Source organism: Equus przewalskii, chromosome 5 (assembly GCF_037783145.1).
Source record: "Equus przewalskii isolate Varuska chromosome 5, EquPr2, whole genome shotgun sequence".
Taxonomy (NCBI): Eukaryota; Metazoa; Chordata; class Mammalia; order Perissodactyla; family Equidae; genus Equus; species Equus przewalskii.
The window spans coordinates 37,073,207-37,090,665 of record NC_091835.1 but is presented as its reverse complement, the minus strand read 5'-3'; the positions used below and the strand labels follow the sequence as shown (position 1 = coordinate 37,090,665).

General features: G+C 38.6%; 1 protein-coding gene and 1 long non-coding RNA gene across 6 annotated transcripts in view; both read right to left on the bottom strand.

The window, feature by feature from the left end:
* Nucleotides 1-493: 493 nt before the first annotated feature.
* On the bottom strand, nt 494-3,989 carry LOC139083519 (uncharacterized). The gene is made up of 2 exons (XR_011540314.1): nt 2,091-3,989; nt 494-921 (listed from the first exon to the last, which is right to left on the bottom strand). It is a non-coding gene; the product is annotated as an uncharacterized lncRNA (long non-coding RNA).
* A 1,233-nt stretch (nt 3,990-5,222) lies between these two features.
* A2ML1 (alpha-2-macroglobulin like 1) overlaps nt 5,223-17,459 on the bottom strand; it is a 74,289-nt gene continuing 62,052 nt past the window's right edge. For 3 of the 5 annotated variants that reach the window (XM_070620660.1, XM_008540421.2, XM_070620662.1), the window contains 10 exons: nt 16,857-16,931; nt 16,515-16,677; nt 15,101-15,315; nt 12,105-12,320; nt 11,337-11,464; nt 11,091-11,181; nt 10,707-10,775; nt 6,626-6,728; nt 6,148-6,189; nt 5,223-5,650 (listed from right to left, as the gene is read on the bottom strand). In XM_070620660.1, coding sequence (XP_070476761.1) covers nt 5,628-5,650; nt 6,148-6,189; nt 6,626-6,728; nt 10,707-10,775; nt 11,091-11,181; nt 11,337-11,464; nt 12,105-12,320; nt 15,101-15,315; nt 16,515-16,677; nt 16,857-16,931 — 1,125 coding nt within the window. In that variant the 3' untranslated portion in view covers nt 5,223-5,627. Of the gene's footprint in view, nt 5,656-6,147; nt 6,190-6,625; nt 6,729-10,706; nt 10,776-11,090; nt 11,182-11,336; nt 11,465-12,104; nt 12,321-15,100; nt 15,316-16,514; nt 16,678-16,856; nt 16,932-17,459 lie in introns of all 5 variants that reach the window. The other 2 variants (XM_070620661.1, XM_008540422.2) reach the window with 1 other exon arrangement.

Here is a 17,459-nt window from a genome sequence, read left to right as displayed (position 1 = left end):
CACTTTGGCAGCCCCAGGTTCACCAGTTCGGATCCTGGGTGTGGACATGGCACCTCTTGGCACACCATGCTGTGGTAGGCATCCCATGTATAAAGTGGAGGAAGATGGGCATGGATGTTAGCTCACGGCCAGTCTTCCTCGGAAAAAAGAGGAGGCTTGGCAGCAGTTAGCTCAGGGTTAATCTTTCTCAAAAAAAAGAAAAGAAAAGAGAACGAATGGTGTGTAACTACACACAACAATATCAATGAATATGATAAACATGCGTTGAGGAAAATAAGCCAGAAGCAACCAGACATATTCTTACATATTCTTATTTTTATAGGCAAAGAGTACAGGCAAATATAATCTCTGCTCTTAGAAGTCAGTGTTGTGTTACTCTTGGGGATTGGTGACTGAAATTGGAGAGTGGGTTTCAAGGATGCTGGTAATGTTCTAGAAGCAGGTTACATGGATGTTTTCAACTGGTGAAAATTCATTGAACTACACACTTACGAAATGTATACTTTCTGTAGTTTATTATACTTCAATAAAAAGGTAAAAAAATAAAAAGTAAACCATTTCTTTTTCTCATTGTCTATCCAAAATATCCAAGAGCACGCAGTCCAGGCTGCATCAGCGATGTCACCCAGCTCCTTTTATCTCTCTGCTCTCTCTTCTTCAGCATATGGCTTTTATCTGCATGGCTGCAAAATGGCTGCTCTTCCTCCAGGAATCTTGTCCTTGTTCCAGTCAGGAAGAAGATGGCCAAAAGTTTTCCCTTTGTGAAGATTTGTCATTTTATTCAGAAAGGATTTATTTCCAGAGGTTTCCAGTTACATTTTGTTGGCTAGAATTCTGCCACATTCCTAATTGCAAGCGATTCTGAGAAGGTGAATATTTTAGTTTAGCACATTGCTGCTCCAGATAAAATTGCGCTTTTTGCTAATGCAGAAGAAGAGAATGGATAATGGGAAGGCATTAGAAGTGTATACCATCTTAATATCCAAAATACACAAAGGACTCATACAGCTCAACGACAAAAATACCAACAACCCAATTAAAAAATGGGCAAAAGATCTGAACAGAGATTTCTCCAGAGAAGATATACGGATGGCCAACAGGCATATGAAAAGATGCTCAACATCATTAGCTATCAGGGAAGTGCAAATCAAAACTACAATGAGGTATCACCTCACACTGGTCAGAATGGCTATAATTAACAAGACAGGAAACAACAAATGTTGGAGAGGGTGTGGAGAGAAGGGAACCCTCGTACACTGCTGGTGGAAGTGCAAACTGGTGCAGCCACTATGGAAAGCAGTATGAAGTATCCTCAGAAAATTAAGGATAGATCTACCATATGATCCAGCTATCCCACTGCTGGGTATTTATCCAAAGAACTTGAAAATGCAAAGGCATAAAGATTCTTGTACCCCTATGTTCATTGCAGCATTATACACAATAGCCAAGACTTAGAAGCAACCTAGATGCCCATCAAGAAACGAATGGATATAGAAGATGTGGTATTTATACATGATGGAATACTACTCAGCCATAAGAAATTATGAAATCCAGCCATTTGTGACAACATGGATGGTCCTTGAGGGTATTATGCTGAGTGAAATTAGTCAGAGGGAGAAAGTCAAATACTGTATGATCTCACTCATAAGTATAAGATAAAAACAACAACAAACAAACACATAGCAATGGAGATTGGATTGGTGGTTACCATAGGGGAAGGGGAGAGGGGAGAGGGCAAAAGGGCTGATTTAAGCTCACATGTGAAGGATGGGCTATAATTAGTTTTTGGGTGGTGAACATGATGTAATCTAGACAGAATTTGAAATATATTACAATGTACATCCAAAAGCTATATAATGTTATAATCCAATGTTACTGCAATTAAAAAATAATAATAATAAAAAAATAAATTAAAAAAAAAAGAAGTGTATACCATAGGGTACCAACACTCAAGGACCTTCCATTCTGGTGGGGAGATGGGAGGGCTAACAGAAAATGTGAACCTAGTCAGTCCTCAGTGGGAAGCAAAGTGCTGTAGAGGCAGAGGGGGGTTCTTGGGGGAGACTTACTTGCTAGAGTAGAACACACACCTTGAAGACCATACCTTATGGGACTAGCGGAAGTCCTCCAGGCGGGAGAGATGGAAAGGCTTTCCAAGCAGCATAATAGAAAGCATATACCAAAATTGTCAGAGAGCATAGTAGAAATTGGGAACTAAATGTAGTTTGGGATTCCTGGAGAAGTAAGTGTGAGGCTGGAAGGCCAAAGATGGAGCTAGAGGGACAGACACAGGAGGAACTCTCTGCCCTTCCCCTTTCTGCCTGAAAGCAGGGTATCGATTTCCCTTTGTGAAGGTGTCTCCCTTCCATAGCAGGAGGAGAACAACCCTTATCATGGAAGATGGAAGCCGGCACTGACTTGTATCTGTGTAGACAAACCTTACTAAAATAGCCTTTATCTTCCATTCCTTTCCCCTATATATTTACCTTCCCACAATTTACCACCTCTAGAAGCCCAAAGCTCTTTTCCATTGTTTCATCCCTTCTCCACAATTTAATCCTTTGTTAAAATTTAACTCTTTGTTAAAATGGTAATATAAGCCCTGGGGCCTAACCAATTCTTAGGATTTTCACTTTTTTTCCTGTGAAGTGACCATGTGCATGTGAAATAAACTTCTCCTGTTAATCTGTCTTTTACCAGTTTAATTCACAGGTCCCAGCTACTGAATATAAGAGGGTAGAGGAATAGTTTTCCTCTCCTATAGAGTCTACAGTCTGGAATTCTGGCAGTTTTCCCAGACTCCTCTGTGGCTCTCCTGTCTTACATCCAATTAGTCATTGCCAGCGGTGAGCTTTACCTGAGCGCTGTGCTTCTGCAAAATGGGCCAGTTAAGAAATTCTCCCATCCTTTTGTTTTCCAAAACCCCCCTACCTTTTGTGTTCTGGGGAAATAGCTAACTTCCAGACCTCCTTCTCTTAAGTATTCCATGAAAAGAACCATTTCTACCCTTCCTCGTGACTCCAATAAGATTCATGCATAACTCCTTTGTTTTCCTACCTCTATAAAACTTCAGGTCCCCTTCTTTTTCTATCAGACATTCCTTATTAATGAACATGTTCTGTGTTGCTATAGCCTGAATAAAACCACTTCCTTAATCGTCTGGTGCCTTTCGCCTTTGACATCACTAGGTCTTCCTGATGCTATCTGCTAAATTGAGTAACTTTTGAATATGCCCCCACCCCCCTTCATCCCCACTGCCGGTTCACCAGCTTTTACCCGGATTACTGCAGCAGCTTCCTAAAGGGTTTCAAGGTCTTCAGCTTTACCCTTCTCTACTTCATTCTTCACTCTGTTGCTAGAATGATCTTTCTTTTTTTGTTGTTTTTTGAGGAAGATCAGCCCTGAGCTAACTGCTGCCAATCCTCCTCTGTTTGCTGAGGAAGACTGGCCCTGAGCTAACATCCATGCCCATCTTCCTCTACTTTATATGTGGGATGCCTACCACAGCATGGTGTGCCAAATGGTGCCATGTCTGCACCCGGGATCCGAACTGGCGAACCCAGGGTCACCGAAGGGGAACGTGAGCACTTAACCACTGTGCCACCAGGCCGGCCCCTAGAATGATCTTTCTAAGAAGCAAGTCTTGATCTAACCTCTCTCTACTTCCCCAGTCTAACTTCCAGGACACACACACACACACACACACGCTCGCTATCCATGAGTACACTGAACTACTTGGGTGAAATATCGTTTTCTACCGCCTCTCTGCCTTTCACATGTAGCCCCCTTTGCCAAAACTTGCTTCCTCTTTCATTTCCCGGCTGTTGCTCATCCAGCTCAGGCATCAACCTGGAGGAGGTTTTCCTGACCACCCCCTCACCTCAGTCTGGGAAGGTACCTCTCCTATGTATTCCCATAGCTTTTTGTCTCTTCTTCTATTGTTACTTTCTTGTCACACTGTATTATAACTTTGTTTGCTTTCTCTCTGTACTAGTCTGTGAGCTCCTTAAGGATAGAAACCTCATTTTATTTATCTTTGCATTCCCAGGCCTGTAAAGTGTCTGGCATATAATAAATATATGTATTGAGTATTTGCTGTAAGTACTATAATACAATATGACTTTACTCTTTACAATCACCTTGCTTCTCAAATATGCACAAATGTTTACATTTCAGTAAGTTGAACAATGTACATCTTCTGGTAAATAGCCTTTTATACAGTATAGTTGATCATTTAAGTCATAAGAATATTCTTTTTCTCCTCTCTGAAACCCCAAAGATAAAAGAATAAAGAGTTTCTGTAAACATTTAAAATGTATCCTGTCCAGATAGAACTTCAGTCTTGAGGATTACTACTTCCCTCCATTGCAAAAAAATGGAAAGTTATAGTAGGAGCTGCAGACCCAAACTGTAGGGGTGGGGCTTTCAGTGAGAGGAGGAGCTTTCACGACTGCCCTCTTTTCTATAGAGTGCTCACCGTTCTCTTCTCGATACCAAAGTATAAGGGAGGCTTGGGGATGACCTCCTCTGGCTATGTTCCCCAGCCTCTCTCACTTTGGGACCTCCTAGGAGGACCAGGGCAGAGTCTAGGGTGGTGCAGACAGGGGACAAATCGTTTATGCAAGTGTGGCCCTGAGCTTAGGGAAATCTCTCTCTCGAATCTCTCAACTCTCTCTAGTCAAGGACTTACTTTTCCCTGACTCTTTCTATCAGAGTTTATGATCTAGAGGAGTGAGATCAGAGTGTGGACATTTAGGGTAAAAGAGTACCTAGGGTGTAATTTCCTAGAGTGTAATTACCTAGACAATCTTCTCTCTTAAATATCACTCATCTTTTCCCCCATCCCTTTGCCTCCAAACCTCTGTTTCCGCGACAAAAATATCGCTCCAAGGAAGAGCTTACACAATGATAGGTATCTGTGTGGGAAAGGCTGGGACTGATCATGCAGGAGAACAGCAGAGACAGAGAGGGAATCCTGGCCGCCCACTTTTCTTGTTATCAATCACTGTTTGCCCTGCAGTGATGGGCTGGCGGAACACTGGCCAGTTAATTACGATTCTCTTCTCTGATCCCTCCCTGAATTTCAACATGATTCTTTGAGAAGTCTGGGTCAAAAGGTTTAAGGAAGAAGTCAAATTGTGAGTTTTTGTCAAAGGAAGATTATTATCCTTAAACAGAACCTTTGATATCCACAAAAATATGTACAGAGCCTAGTACATGGATTTTTTCCCAAAAAAGGAAATTTATTTTTTCAGTCTATTCCAAAAGCCCTAAATTACATTTTCCTGTAAGTTAATCTCCAGGAGGACATTCTCATCTTCCTTGGATCACCCTCTACTACCATCTCCTCTCTGGAGAGTCCTCTAAATGGTTAAAGAGAAGGCTAAACCTCATCTCCTCCTGCAATGATCTTTGCTATGTAGTTCCCCCTTTGTTTTTATCCCTATCCCATCTCCCCCAACCCTTTATTCTGGCACCAATGCGTCTAAAAAGTGGTAGAAAGTAGCTGAGGTTCCGGCATGTTCATCTTTATCTACTTTCTAGTCAATCAGAGAAATCAAATTATTTAACTGAATGAGCTCTGCTTTAAGAGGCTGAAGAATGCTGTCCAGTAACGTCACAGAGGATTAATTCAGTTTCTTTCCAACTTCTATCCTGGGGAAAAAAACAAAAACAAAAATGGAAGAAAACATCATGTATTCAGGTTTTCACAGCTATAGGAGAGCTTTTTCCCATGAGAGTTGACAACTTTATTAAGAAAAAAAATCTCACAAATGCATGATGAGGTTATTAATAGTGTTATCTCAGGGGAGAAGAATCAGGTAACCTGTCTTAGTATTTTTATGTAACAAAGATGTACAATGTAAAAATAATTAGGAAAAGTTCATCAATTTTCAATCTGATAGGAAATATTGTTTTTAAAAATCACAGAAAACTCTTCATACAAATGCCACTACTAGCTTTTTCTGATGTGAACAACAGAAATTGTTATTCTTTCTTCAAGAGTTTAGGTCAAAAAAGGAAAGCCTGCTTTCTATGAAAAATGAGCTTCGAAAAGACAATAACAGTAATTCAGAAGAGGGTCCCTTTACTTTTGAATAAGACCACCCTACCCCAAATGCCCACGCTTCTCCCCTCTGGGCTTACCTTGTTCACAAGGATCAGAATACTGAATTGTTGCCTGTTCATCTGTGAAGTGAAATGGCATATATTATTGCATCGTGGGCCTCATACATTCGGAGAGAAAATCTTTCCTAAAAGCTACTGCTTTTCAGAGGATCCCTGCAGGTCATGAGCATATTCAGAATTATAGGAAGGCTCCAATCACTAATATTTGCATGCTCTTGGTAAATTATTAATCATAGCAGAAATCTTGAGAATGGTTAGCCCTTAGAGAACAATGGTCCATATTGTTCTTTTGGTCTACGGATCATATCATACAAAACCTCTCTAGTACAGAAGACTTTTTAAAATGGCATATAATTGAATTGAAATGTTTTAGGAGATTATATTATATAATTATGTGCTATTTGGCTTGAGAAGGAGTATTTGTAAAATTAAGAGAGAGATCATGAAGAATGAGGCAGAAATGTGTTGGGAGATGCAGGTAAATCTCAGCCCTCACCTGGTAGGTAGTAGTCATAGACCTTGACGGTTGCTGGTTTCAAGTTAGTGACCAACACACTTTGGCTGATGGTGAATGTATAGCTCTGAGTCTTTTTACTGAGCTGTGGGGAAGACAGACAAAATATCACAATACAACTAAAGTGAAAACAACACTCTATGTAATATGGAGGTCAAAAGACTCTTGTCTTCACACAGATTTTCTGAAACTCTTCTACCTGTCTCTTCTGACCTATGCCAGTCTTAAAGATATTGCCTCCTGCTGACTTTCTGGCTCTTTCTTCTTAGGATCTTACAGCTTCCTGGTCCTTCTGTAAAATTGTTCCCTCCATTCTTGGTCTACACTAACCCATTGCTCCTCCACTAAATTAATTGAAGTGGCCAAAGAGACTTCCATTTTACTCCAACAGCTTCATGCTCCCTATTGGTTTTCTCTCTTCATTCATGTCTCTGCTCAGATTACATCTCTTGGAGAGGCCTTTCCTGACCAGCTTATTTTAAAATAGTCACATCCTGGGCTACCCCTACCATCACTCTTTATTCCCTTATCCTGAATAGCATTTATTACTACTGAAATCACTACTGAGCATGTGTGTGTGTACAAACATATATGTAATTTTTTAAAACTTGCAAATATCGTTTCTCTCCCATAGAATATCAACTCTAAGGATAGGGATCATGTCTATTGTTTTCATTGCTGCATCTCCATCACTTAGAAGAGTGTCTGGCATATACTGGTTGCTCAAGAAATATTTGTTGAATAAGTAAACAAATGGAGAATTTAAGACAATTGTATAAATTAATATAACAAGAAAACAAGTTTCAAGTTATAAATTTAGATATGGAGTTATAAACGCCTAAGAGGAAGAGATTTCCAAGATTCTTTTGGTACAATGCTTCTCAAAGTGTGGTCCAGGAACTCTCAGGGATCCCCAAGAGTATATCTGGGGGTCTGTAAAATCAGAATTATTTTTGGAATAATACTAAGACATTATTTGCTTTTTTCATTCTCATTCTCTTATAAGTGCATAGGGGCTACGTGACGTGTAGTATTGCAACAGATCAAATGCAGAAGCAGACGAGAGAATTTTACTGTCTTTAATTAAGCCAGATATTAAAGCAAAAAGTATAAAACAATCTGCTATTCTCATTTTTTTAATTTTGGAAAATACAGTTATTTTTCATAAAAGAGTTATTTAAATAAAAACGTAGTAAGATTATTATTGTTATTTTAAATAAATTAATAAATATTTTAAGATTTTCTCAGTTTTAGTTTCTAATGTGATTAACATCAATAGATATAACCTACATCACCATAAGCAATTTGAGGTCCTCAGTAATTTAAGAATATAAAGGGGTCCTGAAACTAAAAGTTTTTAGGACCACTGTTCTTGTCCATCATTTATTTACCATAAATATTTCAAGTAAATAACTAACATAAGCCAAAAGAAGGCTGGGATTGGTCTTAATAGCTGACCAAATGGAATCCAAGACAAAGATATACACACATGTATATAATAAGGGTAAAAAAAGGACAGTATATACTAATAAAAGGGAAATTGAATAAGAATATAAGTTCATAAAAATACACACAACTAATTATGTAGTTGCAAAATATATCAAGAAACAACTGGATCTGGCCCCGTGGCCTAGTGCTTAAGTTGGTGCACTCCATTTTGGCGGCCCAGGGTTTTGCTGGTTTGGATCCTGGGCACGAACAAGGCACTGATTGTCAAATCATGCTGAGGTGGCATACCACATAGCAGAACCAGAGGCACTCACAACCAGAACATACAACTGTGTACTGGGGGGCTTTGGGCAGAAGAAGAAGAAGGGGGAAAAAAAAGACTGGCAACAGATGTTAGCTCAGGTGCCAATCTTTAAAAAAAAAAGAAAAAGAAACTAATAGAATTGCATAGAAAGATTGATAAATTAACAATTGTAATTAGAAATTTTAACCCACCCTTTTCAGAAACTGTTAGATCAAGCAGAAAAATAAGCAGAGATATCAAAGACATGAACAATAGAAATAATGATCTTGGACTTTCAGATCTAGATCAAATTTATACCTGAGAAAGGAAATAGACATTCTTTTGGAGTGCACACTGAACATTTCCCAAAAAAGACCGTGAATTAGGTCATAAAAGAAACTTGAATATGTTCCAGAGGATCACTATCATGAAGACTACAATGCAATAAAATTAAAAATTAATAAGAAAAACATGGCTTTCAAAATCCCATGCATTTCCCAAATCATGAAGGTATGGAACTAAATAGTAATGAAAAAAATTCTTGTCAAAAATTGTGGGACAGAGATAGAATGTACTCAGACGGAAACTCATAGTTTAAATTCATTAGAAAATAAGAAAGACTGAAAACAACAAAATTTAGATTCAACTTAAGAAGTTAGAAAAAGAGTAACAAAAAATATCTTTCCCCTTTCCTCCCATCCAAAATAAAGAAGAAAAGAAATAATAAAGATAAGGAAGAAATTAATGAAATAGTGCACAAATTCAACCAAACAACAAAAAACAACAGAGAAGATGAATAAAACCAAAAGCTATTCTTATTAAATGTGAATAAGATTTTTCTCTGGTGAAACTGATCAGGAGAAAAGGGGAGAAGATACACAGAAAGGGGAAATAATCATAGATATAATTACAAACAGTGGCCTTTAGACCATTAGACTTGATATCTCAGATTAGCAGCTGACTGACAAATTTGGCTGGGTACACTGATGAGCAGGTCATTACAGTCTCAGGAATGGTATTGTGGAAATTGAAATTCCCAGGTTCTACTCCACCTTGGCCACTGACAAACATTGACTTAGACAAGCCATTCTTACTCTATCCCTTCAGGCCTCAGTCTCATGATATATAAGGAGGGCTGCTGGGTGAGACTCAAACGAGGTGTATATGAAAACATCATAAACTTTGCAAAGATTTTAAACAACTACATCATGATTTTAGGGTTGTTCCTGACAGCTTAACCAGAGTTGTCTCAAAAGAAACTATACAGGGCTCACTCAAAATAACAAACCCCTGGCTGCCTGGGAAAAAGAAAACCGCAATTAGAGGAATGAGCTGGTTTGGGGGCAGAGGGCTGCAAATGGATATTACTAACAACAGTAAATTTTAATTTGGGATACACTTGTCTGTCAGTTATACAATAAGGTTACCTTTGTTCCTTGTGTTGAATAGAATATGATGAAATAGGTATTGTAACAATTTGTAGAACATGACTAGTACTTGAGAATTTCTTGTTTTGTTGAAATGAAAGGTTACACAAAATAAGTCTAATTAATATTAACATTAAATTAAAATAATATCAATAGCTAATGTTTATGGAGGGCTTACTCTACACCAGGCAGAGTTCTAAATATTTTCACATCTTGAGTCATTTAATTCTTTCAATAGCTCTATGAGATAGATAACTATTTTCACCACTCCCACCCTCACTTTACAGCTGAGGAAACAGACATTCAACAACTTGCCCAAAGTTATGCAACCAATGATAGAACGAGGATTTTAGACCAGACAGTTGGCTTCAAAGCTCCTGCTATTAACCACTATGTTATACTCTAGAGCAGTCATATTGCAGGTGGCCACTGACCACTTCAATGTGCCCAGTCAGAATTGAGATGTGCCATAAGCATAAAATAAATACATCAAAGATGTATTTCAAAGATGTGGTAAGAAAGAAAATGAATGTAGATATCTCATTAACATTTTTGTATATTAATTATATGGTGAAATGAAAATATTTTGGGGACATAAGTTTCAATAAAATATATTATTACAATTAATTTTATGTTTCTCTTTACTTTTCAAAATGTGGCTGCTAAAAAGTTTTAAATGACATAGATGGCTCACATTTTGTATCTGTTAGACAGTGCTGCCCTGGAGGTGCATGAGGGTATTTTATGCTATACCAGCATGGAGGTAGAATTCATCATGTGCTTGTGGACTCATTCTCTCAGGTCCCTCATCCCTGTATTTGTGACACTAGTACATATAGATTAGAAGGGAAGTCACGAAGATACATTACCATCAGTCTCCTTGGTTCAGTTCCTGAATACCTACCTCTTCCAAGTAAATGTTAAGTGTGTCAGTTCCAGATTCAACCTTCTTCACCAGTGGTTGCTGGAGAAGCTGAATAAGAAAGGGGAAAAAAAGGAGACTGAGAGCCAGAGCGTTCCCTATCCCCTAGGGTAATCTTCCAAAGCTCTGTCATGATCAAGGAAACACTATATACTGCGGAAAAGGTAAGAAAAAGGGACCGAGACTATTACAGGTTCCATTTCATATATCTGATGCACCTTTGTGCATTTAGATAATACAACCATGAGTTGCATGCATATATATATAGATACACACAAACACCATGATGATCATTTCATCAGCCTTTTAATGATAATGTTAGGTCCCCTTGGAGCTGGTTAAATGATGAAAATAGAAGCTACTTACTAACTGATTGGTGCCGTCCATGGGACTGAACCCAGAAAGCATCTTCACTTCCACAATGGCCATATTGGAAGAGCTGCGACTCCCCACATAACTGAGGGCAAAAAGAAGGAGATCAGTGTGAGCCCATTACTTTCCCTCTCAGCACATTCTGCATGCCAAACACACACACGCACACACACACACACACACCCCTCAACTCAGCTTTTATGATGCAGGTGCCCCCACCACCACCTCAGCTTTCCTCACCTTGTGTGAACAGTGAGAGTCAAGGATCGAGGTGAAGTAGATAGCTCACACTTAGCTTTGCCTATTTCCACACTAAGATCAAAGGTCTCCACATTTTTAGGAGGGAGAATATTGTATCTCAGCACCGTCTAGTAGGAGGAAATAGATAACCAAATCAGAGTGGGAAGAACTTTAAAGATTGTGATGCTGGCCCTGATATCAGTTCCCCTATATTAAACCCAGCATAGATAGGGTTAAAATCAAAGCACTCAACCCCTTTCCCTGCTTACTCCCTGCCTTTCTGGCATCAGAATCCACCATGCCCCACAGAGGCAGACAACAAAGGACAGCCACCTGTGGATTCCGTTATCTCCTCCTCCTCATATCTATAAGCAGCCTCATAAATTCTAACCCAGGCTGGTGGGAAAGCTCCGACCAGCAGGGCTACAGGCTTCCCCCTCCCAACAAGCAGACACATTCCTTGCAAACTTTAAAACCCCTCGCCTCCCATCTTTCGGGGAGATGAGAAAAATTTGAGGGCTCACTTTCGTCTCCCAGCTATGTCACCAGAAATAAAAACATTTTCCTTGCAATAAGCCTGGTATTCCAGGTTTTTCTTGGCCCCTCTTCTGTGGCAGGTAAAGAACCTATGTTTGTAGCCGGTAACAGTTGTACAGTTCAAACTCTTTCCTTACAAACAAGATAACAGAGAGAAGGTTCTACCAAAGGCAAAGATGCTCTCAGACTCTCCTTCCCGATGCATACTTGTTCTAATGGCTCTCTGCTTACCTGCACATAGATACACCCCTGGCCTGAGGCCTCCAATGTGTACACTCCAGGGACATTAGGCAGAGTTTCCTGCTGAAATACTAGCCGGTTTGCAGCACGAACGTTGAAAGTACGCTGGAAATTCTCAGTGGATTTTACAGCCAGGCTGACTTCCTCCGACGGCTTATAGGCAGTACTGGCATATTTGGCAAGAGCTTGGAGAGCAACTACAGTATCCTGAGGAAAACAATCAAGCATATACTTACCATTTTATGAGCCATTGGAATTAACCTCAAACAACCCTATAACCTACACATCTCGCTGCTGTTTGCTAGCTTGGATGATACCTCTTCTAAGTATCTAAGAACCACATTCACCAATGCTGGGGAAGCTGACATAGAAATCACAATATCTTGCGTGTATAGAAAATCACCATCAAGTTACTATCAAAAATCCACAGGTCACTAGGCTAATCTCATATATCCATCTTCAGCAACCAAACGTTGCTTCAGAAGAGGCTGTTGTTAGAAGCAAGTGGATAATTGTTCAGTATCTATTTTGCATTTTCCTTATTTGGGGAAGAAACAGCAGTAACTTGATAGCCCTAGAAATTGCATGTTCTTCAAATTTATTTAACTGTGTAATAATCTTCCATGGCATAGTTAGAGAGCGTAATAGTGGATCCTTGGAAAATCCTTCCTTGCAGGCCAAGGCTTCTTAGCCGTGTAACAATCTTTTCTTCATTTGGGAATAAGACAGATAAACTGTCACTAAGAGGGCATGGCGTCATGTAGTTTAAACCATTCCACTCTGAAAACATGATTTATATAAATTACAACTAGGGGAAAGAAAAAAAGAATGAAGTGTTCAGCCAAATTGTCATATCTCACTCTGTGTTATGAGAATTTCTATATGCTCAACACTTTGTGAAATATCTACTACAGAATAAAGGAACCCCACTTCTTCCTATCCCATATGAAAAAGAACAGATGTATTTAGACATCACACTGTCATATAAAAACAGGAAGACAGGTAACTCACCCTGGGGAAGCTGTGAACAAGTTATACCTGTGCAACTCAACCATCTACAAACAACTGTGTGTCAACCCTCTGTGACCTGGAGCCAAGGAGGTCTTATTGCTTGGACATGTAAAAACAATTCAAGGAATGAGACTTCAACATCAGCTGAAAAACCAATGTGAGTGATATGTGACTTCTTGTAATAGCCAGGATTTTATTGAAAAATAATTCTGACATATATCTGTCACTGAGAGTTATAAACATTTCATCCACTGCTTTCTAAAATTGTATGTTGTAATTACTTAGGGCTCAGCAAGTAGAAGGAAGTCTTTACTGATTGGCAAAGAATTTCCCTGAAATAAGAAAGCATAGTACCATATAATTTTTAAAAATTCCTATTAAGCCATTACCATATTTAAGCTCGGGGCTCTTAACATCTTTACCAGACCCTCCATCTATTAGAACCTGTTCATCTGTGATTGACGCACACCTGTACTGGAGGATTTTGAAGCCAGCGATCAACAGCACCAGGGTTTTGGCTCTCTTGGCATTGGGAGCTACCACTTTTTAAAAATTATTGTTGTCTACTTCACTTTCACATAAAGGTATATGACCATAAGGTCATTTCACCATATTATCACTTCTAAGATCACAACTAATTTTCATGGAAGGATCATTAGATAGATGACATTGATTATTTACTTTGATCACCTATTGAAAAGCTCAGGTTGGATTCAATTAACTGTTTTGAATTGACCAGTCAATTGAAATATATAACGACGACAACAAAAAATCTGTTCATTCTTCCAGGTCTAATTTACATGTTACATCCTCAGTGAAACTGACACTCATTTCAATGAGTCAGAATATAATCACTTTGAGGACAAGAAATATATTTTCTTGTTTACTTCTGTATCCTCAATGACTTGGACATGGTAGGTATTTAATAGTATCTGTAGAACAAATTAATTAATGACTACTCTGTGATGATCTAAGATAATTTTTATGACATTATTTGAATTTATCATACAATTCTACCCCCCCTTTTTCCCTCTTTTCCCCCACTAATTCAATTTCTCGTTACTCCTAACCTAGACAAATGAACAGTCTCATGATCTCTTCAAATCCAGTGTCTCCCTCCTCTAAATCACCCCATATACCAAGTGACATATTAATCTTTCTGAAACAAAGTTAAAAAAATTAATAGCTCCTCAGAATTGGGAACAGACTTGAGCCTGATATGTAAGGCCCTTCATAATATGAACCTACCTTACCTTTCCAACTCATGTCTCAGTATGCTTCAGCTATACCAACTTTCCCAAAACCCATGCTATACTTTTGCAAATGAGTATCTCTATTCACACCATTCCCTCTTCCTCTTAATAGCTGCCTACAGAAATTTTAAATATCCTTTTACATCTACCTCAAATGCCATTCCCCTGTGAAGACTTTTCTTATCCCTCAAGCTGATGGTGAGCTCTCTCTCCCTTTTGAAATTCAATCATTTGCAGCTTTCTTATGTTATATAAGCAGATCCTGCTTTGTAATATATAGTACTTTTCCCAGCTTTCCTTCTAGATTGTAAACTTTTTTAGAGTAGAGGCTATATCTTATTACCTTTCCAATATCTGCAATAGTAGAAGAAGGTATGCCATAAAATCTTGCTTTTATGCTTACAGACCCAATAATTGGCTTTCTAATTTGTTACTGTATAAATTTAGCCATAATTATGTATATTCTCTTTACATATGAAACATGGATCTCATGATGTTTCACACTCTATAAAGAAAGAACATTAAATGCATATAGTACTATTTATGTGCTCATATAATCCAATTTTATGAATCCTTCTATACATTTTTCAAATGATTTTTCTATATATGTAGATAGAATTATAAGTCCCTTGCCCTAGAGGGCAAGGGCAATAGTTTTCCCTCTATCTCTACACAGGATCTAATCCTACCTGGTAAGTGGCAGTAGGAGAGCAGGCTATTTACCTGAGTGGAAGAGAAGCCCCCATAGGCATTGCGTTGCTTGGCCAACCAAGCCACTATGCCAGTGGCCTTGGCTATCTCCTTTTGAGTTAGGCTGGATTTGCTAAGCCAGGCCAACAATATATATGCTGTAAGTTCCACATCTACGGCCTGAGGCTGAGACCAAGGGCTGGCATTTGATGATGGAGTAGGTTTCTGGCTCCAGTGAATGGACTCTCCTATGAAGAAAGAAGCATAATTAGGAAGGTCTTGGAAGGAAATGACTTTCCCATATTCACCTTGTAAATGCTACACCTTAAAGAAGAGAAAGTACCAACCAAAAATTAATCATGTGTTAAGAAAAAATATTTCTCAGAATCTTCTGATTTATTCGCCATAAGGTATACGCATGGATATGTGTGTGTGTGTGTGTGTGTATCCACACCTAATTACCCAAGGTAAAGCTGGGAGCACCAATAAATGCCTCCAATAATTATATGAAAACCACTCTTGTTAATTTATAAATTCTAACGCTAATGTAGATAAGCAAGTAAAAACGTCTTAGAAGAATCTTATGTATTTGGGGGCATTTTTGGGGCTTACAGAATTTTTATTAATTTTCAGCTTTTATTTATTTAATCAAAGGTTTAACATTTTAAGAATAATAAGATGTCAGAACACACACAAGAAGTCTAAGAAGCCATAGAGGAAATGCTAGTGAGGGTAAGCCAATAGAACATGAGACTAAATCAAAACTCTAAGACAGCCAAGATGACAGATAACTTGAAGACAAGAAGAAAAAAGGGAAATAAGAAGAGTGGAAGCTAGAAGTTTAATTAAATATATGTTTAGAGATAACAAATAAATAACCAGTTCCATGACTAGAGTTGCCTGTACACAGGCCAAAAACTACCCAGAGCCCATATGAAAGGACAACTCCGCAATGACATTTGTATAAATGAAAGCTGAGATTAAATTTCTGTCTGAAATTATAATTTTAAAAACACAGCTAGATAAATAAAATGCATTAATATTTTATTTACAAGATCTGTTAGAATGTCAAATATTATTCTAAATAAATTCAAAGTTTTAAAAAGACCTTGAGAAATCTCTAAGTTTAAGTCTTACCGTCAACCTCAGTAATCTCACACCAAAGAATTGTTCAATATCTGCAAATGGGTGCTTCTACAACACCAATAAGGTTTCTGACTAGCTTCTACTATCTATTTTCTCTTTGTGTTAAAAGTATAACAATGCCTTTGAGGACCTACATGGGCTTTCCCACAAAACTCTCAACAATGATTTTATGACTTTACAACTTTTGCTAAAATGAATCCTAGAAATGAATATATGTAGGACTATGGAGAGTGGGGGAAATTATAGACAGCTCACAGTATATTTTTGCAACTTCAAAAAACTCCTAACGTGGCCAACATACCTGAGATGATAGCCTGTTGGTCTAACTTTTCAAGAAGAATGTTTCTGATGTCCATTTCCCCAGCCAGAGAGAAAGTGTAAGCTAGTAGGGCCTGTGTGTAGAGACTGGTGGTGGAGGAAACAGAATTCTTGAGACACTGCAGACCCCGACTCACCATTGGATCCTAAAAAGTGAAGGTGAAGATGGAATTTATAAGGTATTTCTTATAAAATGGCAAGTAATAAGAAAATCATCTATACCCTCCTTGAGTTTAAAAGGCTGAATAAAGACAAAATTAGGTGAATTTTTCTAGAAATAGGCATGATAAGAAGAGCATGAAGAGGAAGAGGTAAAGAAACTCACATCTGGGGTCTGGCCCATCTCCAGCAATGCAGCTGTGATGTATGCAGCCAAGGAGGTCTCATCATCAACACCACCCTAGAGGGAAACAGGGAGACAGCAAGTCAAGGCAGCAGCCAGCACACGCAAGGATTGTGTGCAAATTGCAAAAAGCTGTCCCCTCTGAACGGATGAATTATTTAAAAAAAAAAAGTGCTCCTTTCCACAGGCTGACTGCAGCCCCAAGCTTCCAGGATACACAATGAGGGGAGAACTGGCTGGACTTCAATAACTGCACAGCCTTAAACAGTGGCCTGCAAGAGGTAACATGAGGTCTTCAGCTCTGAGTGGGCATTTAGGAAACCCAAACAAAAGGGGTTAGGAAGAATGAGAGGTAAAAAAAAAAAAAAAAAGACGGGGGGAATAAGGAGAGAATCCTTTCTTCTCATATTCTTACTAAATCTGAGCTTCCTTAAAAGGCGGTCCCATCAGGCAGCACAAAGCCCAGCCTCTTCTCCAGAGGAGATTAGGTGACACCTTCCCTGTTTAATGCATTTCACAGAAAGATATTCACAAGTTTTAAAAAATATCTAAATTATTATCCTCACTCTCTATATAGGAAACAAA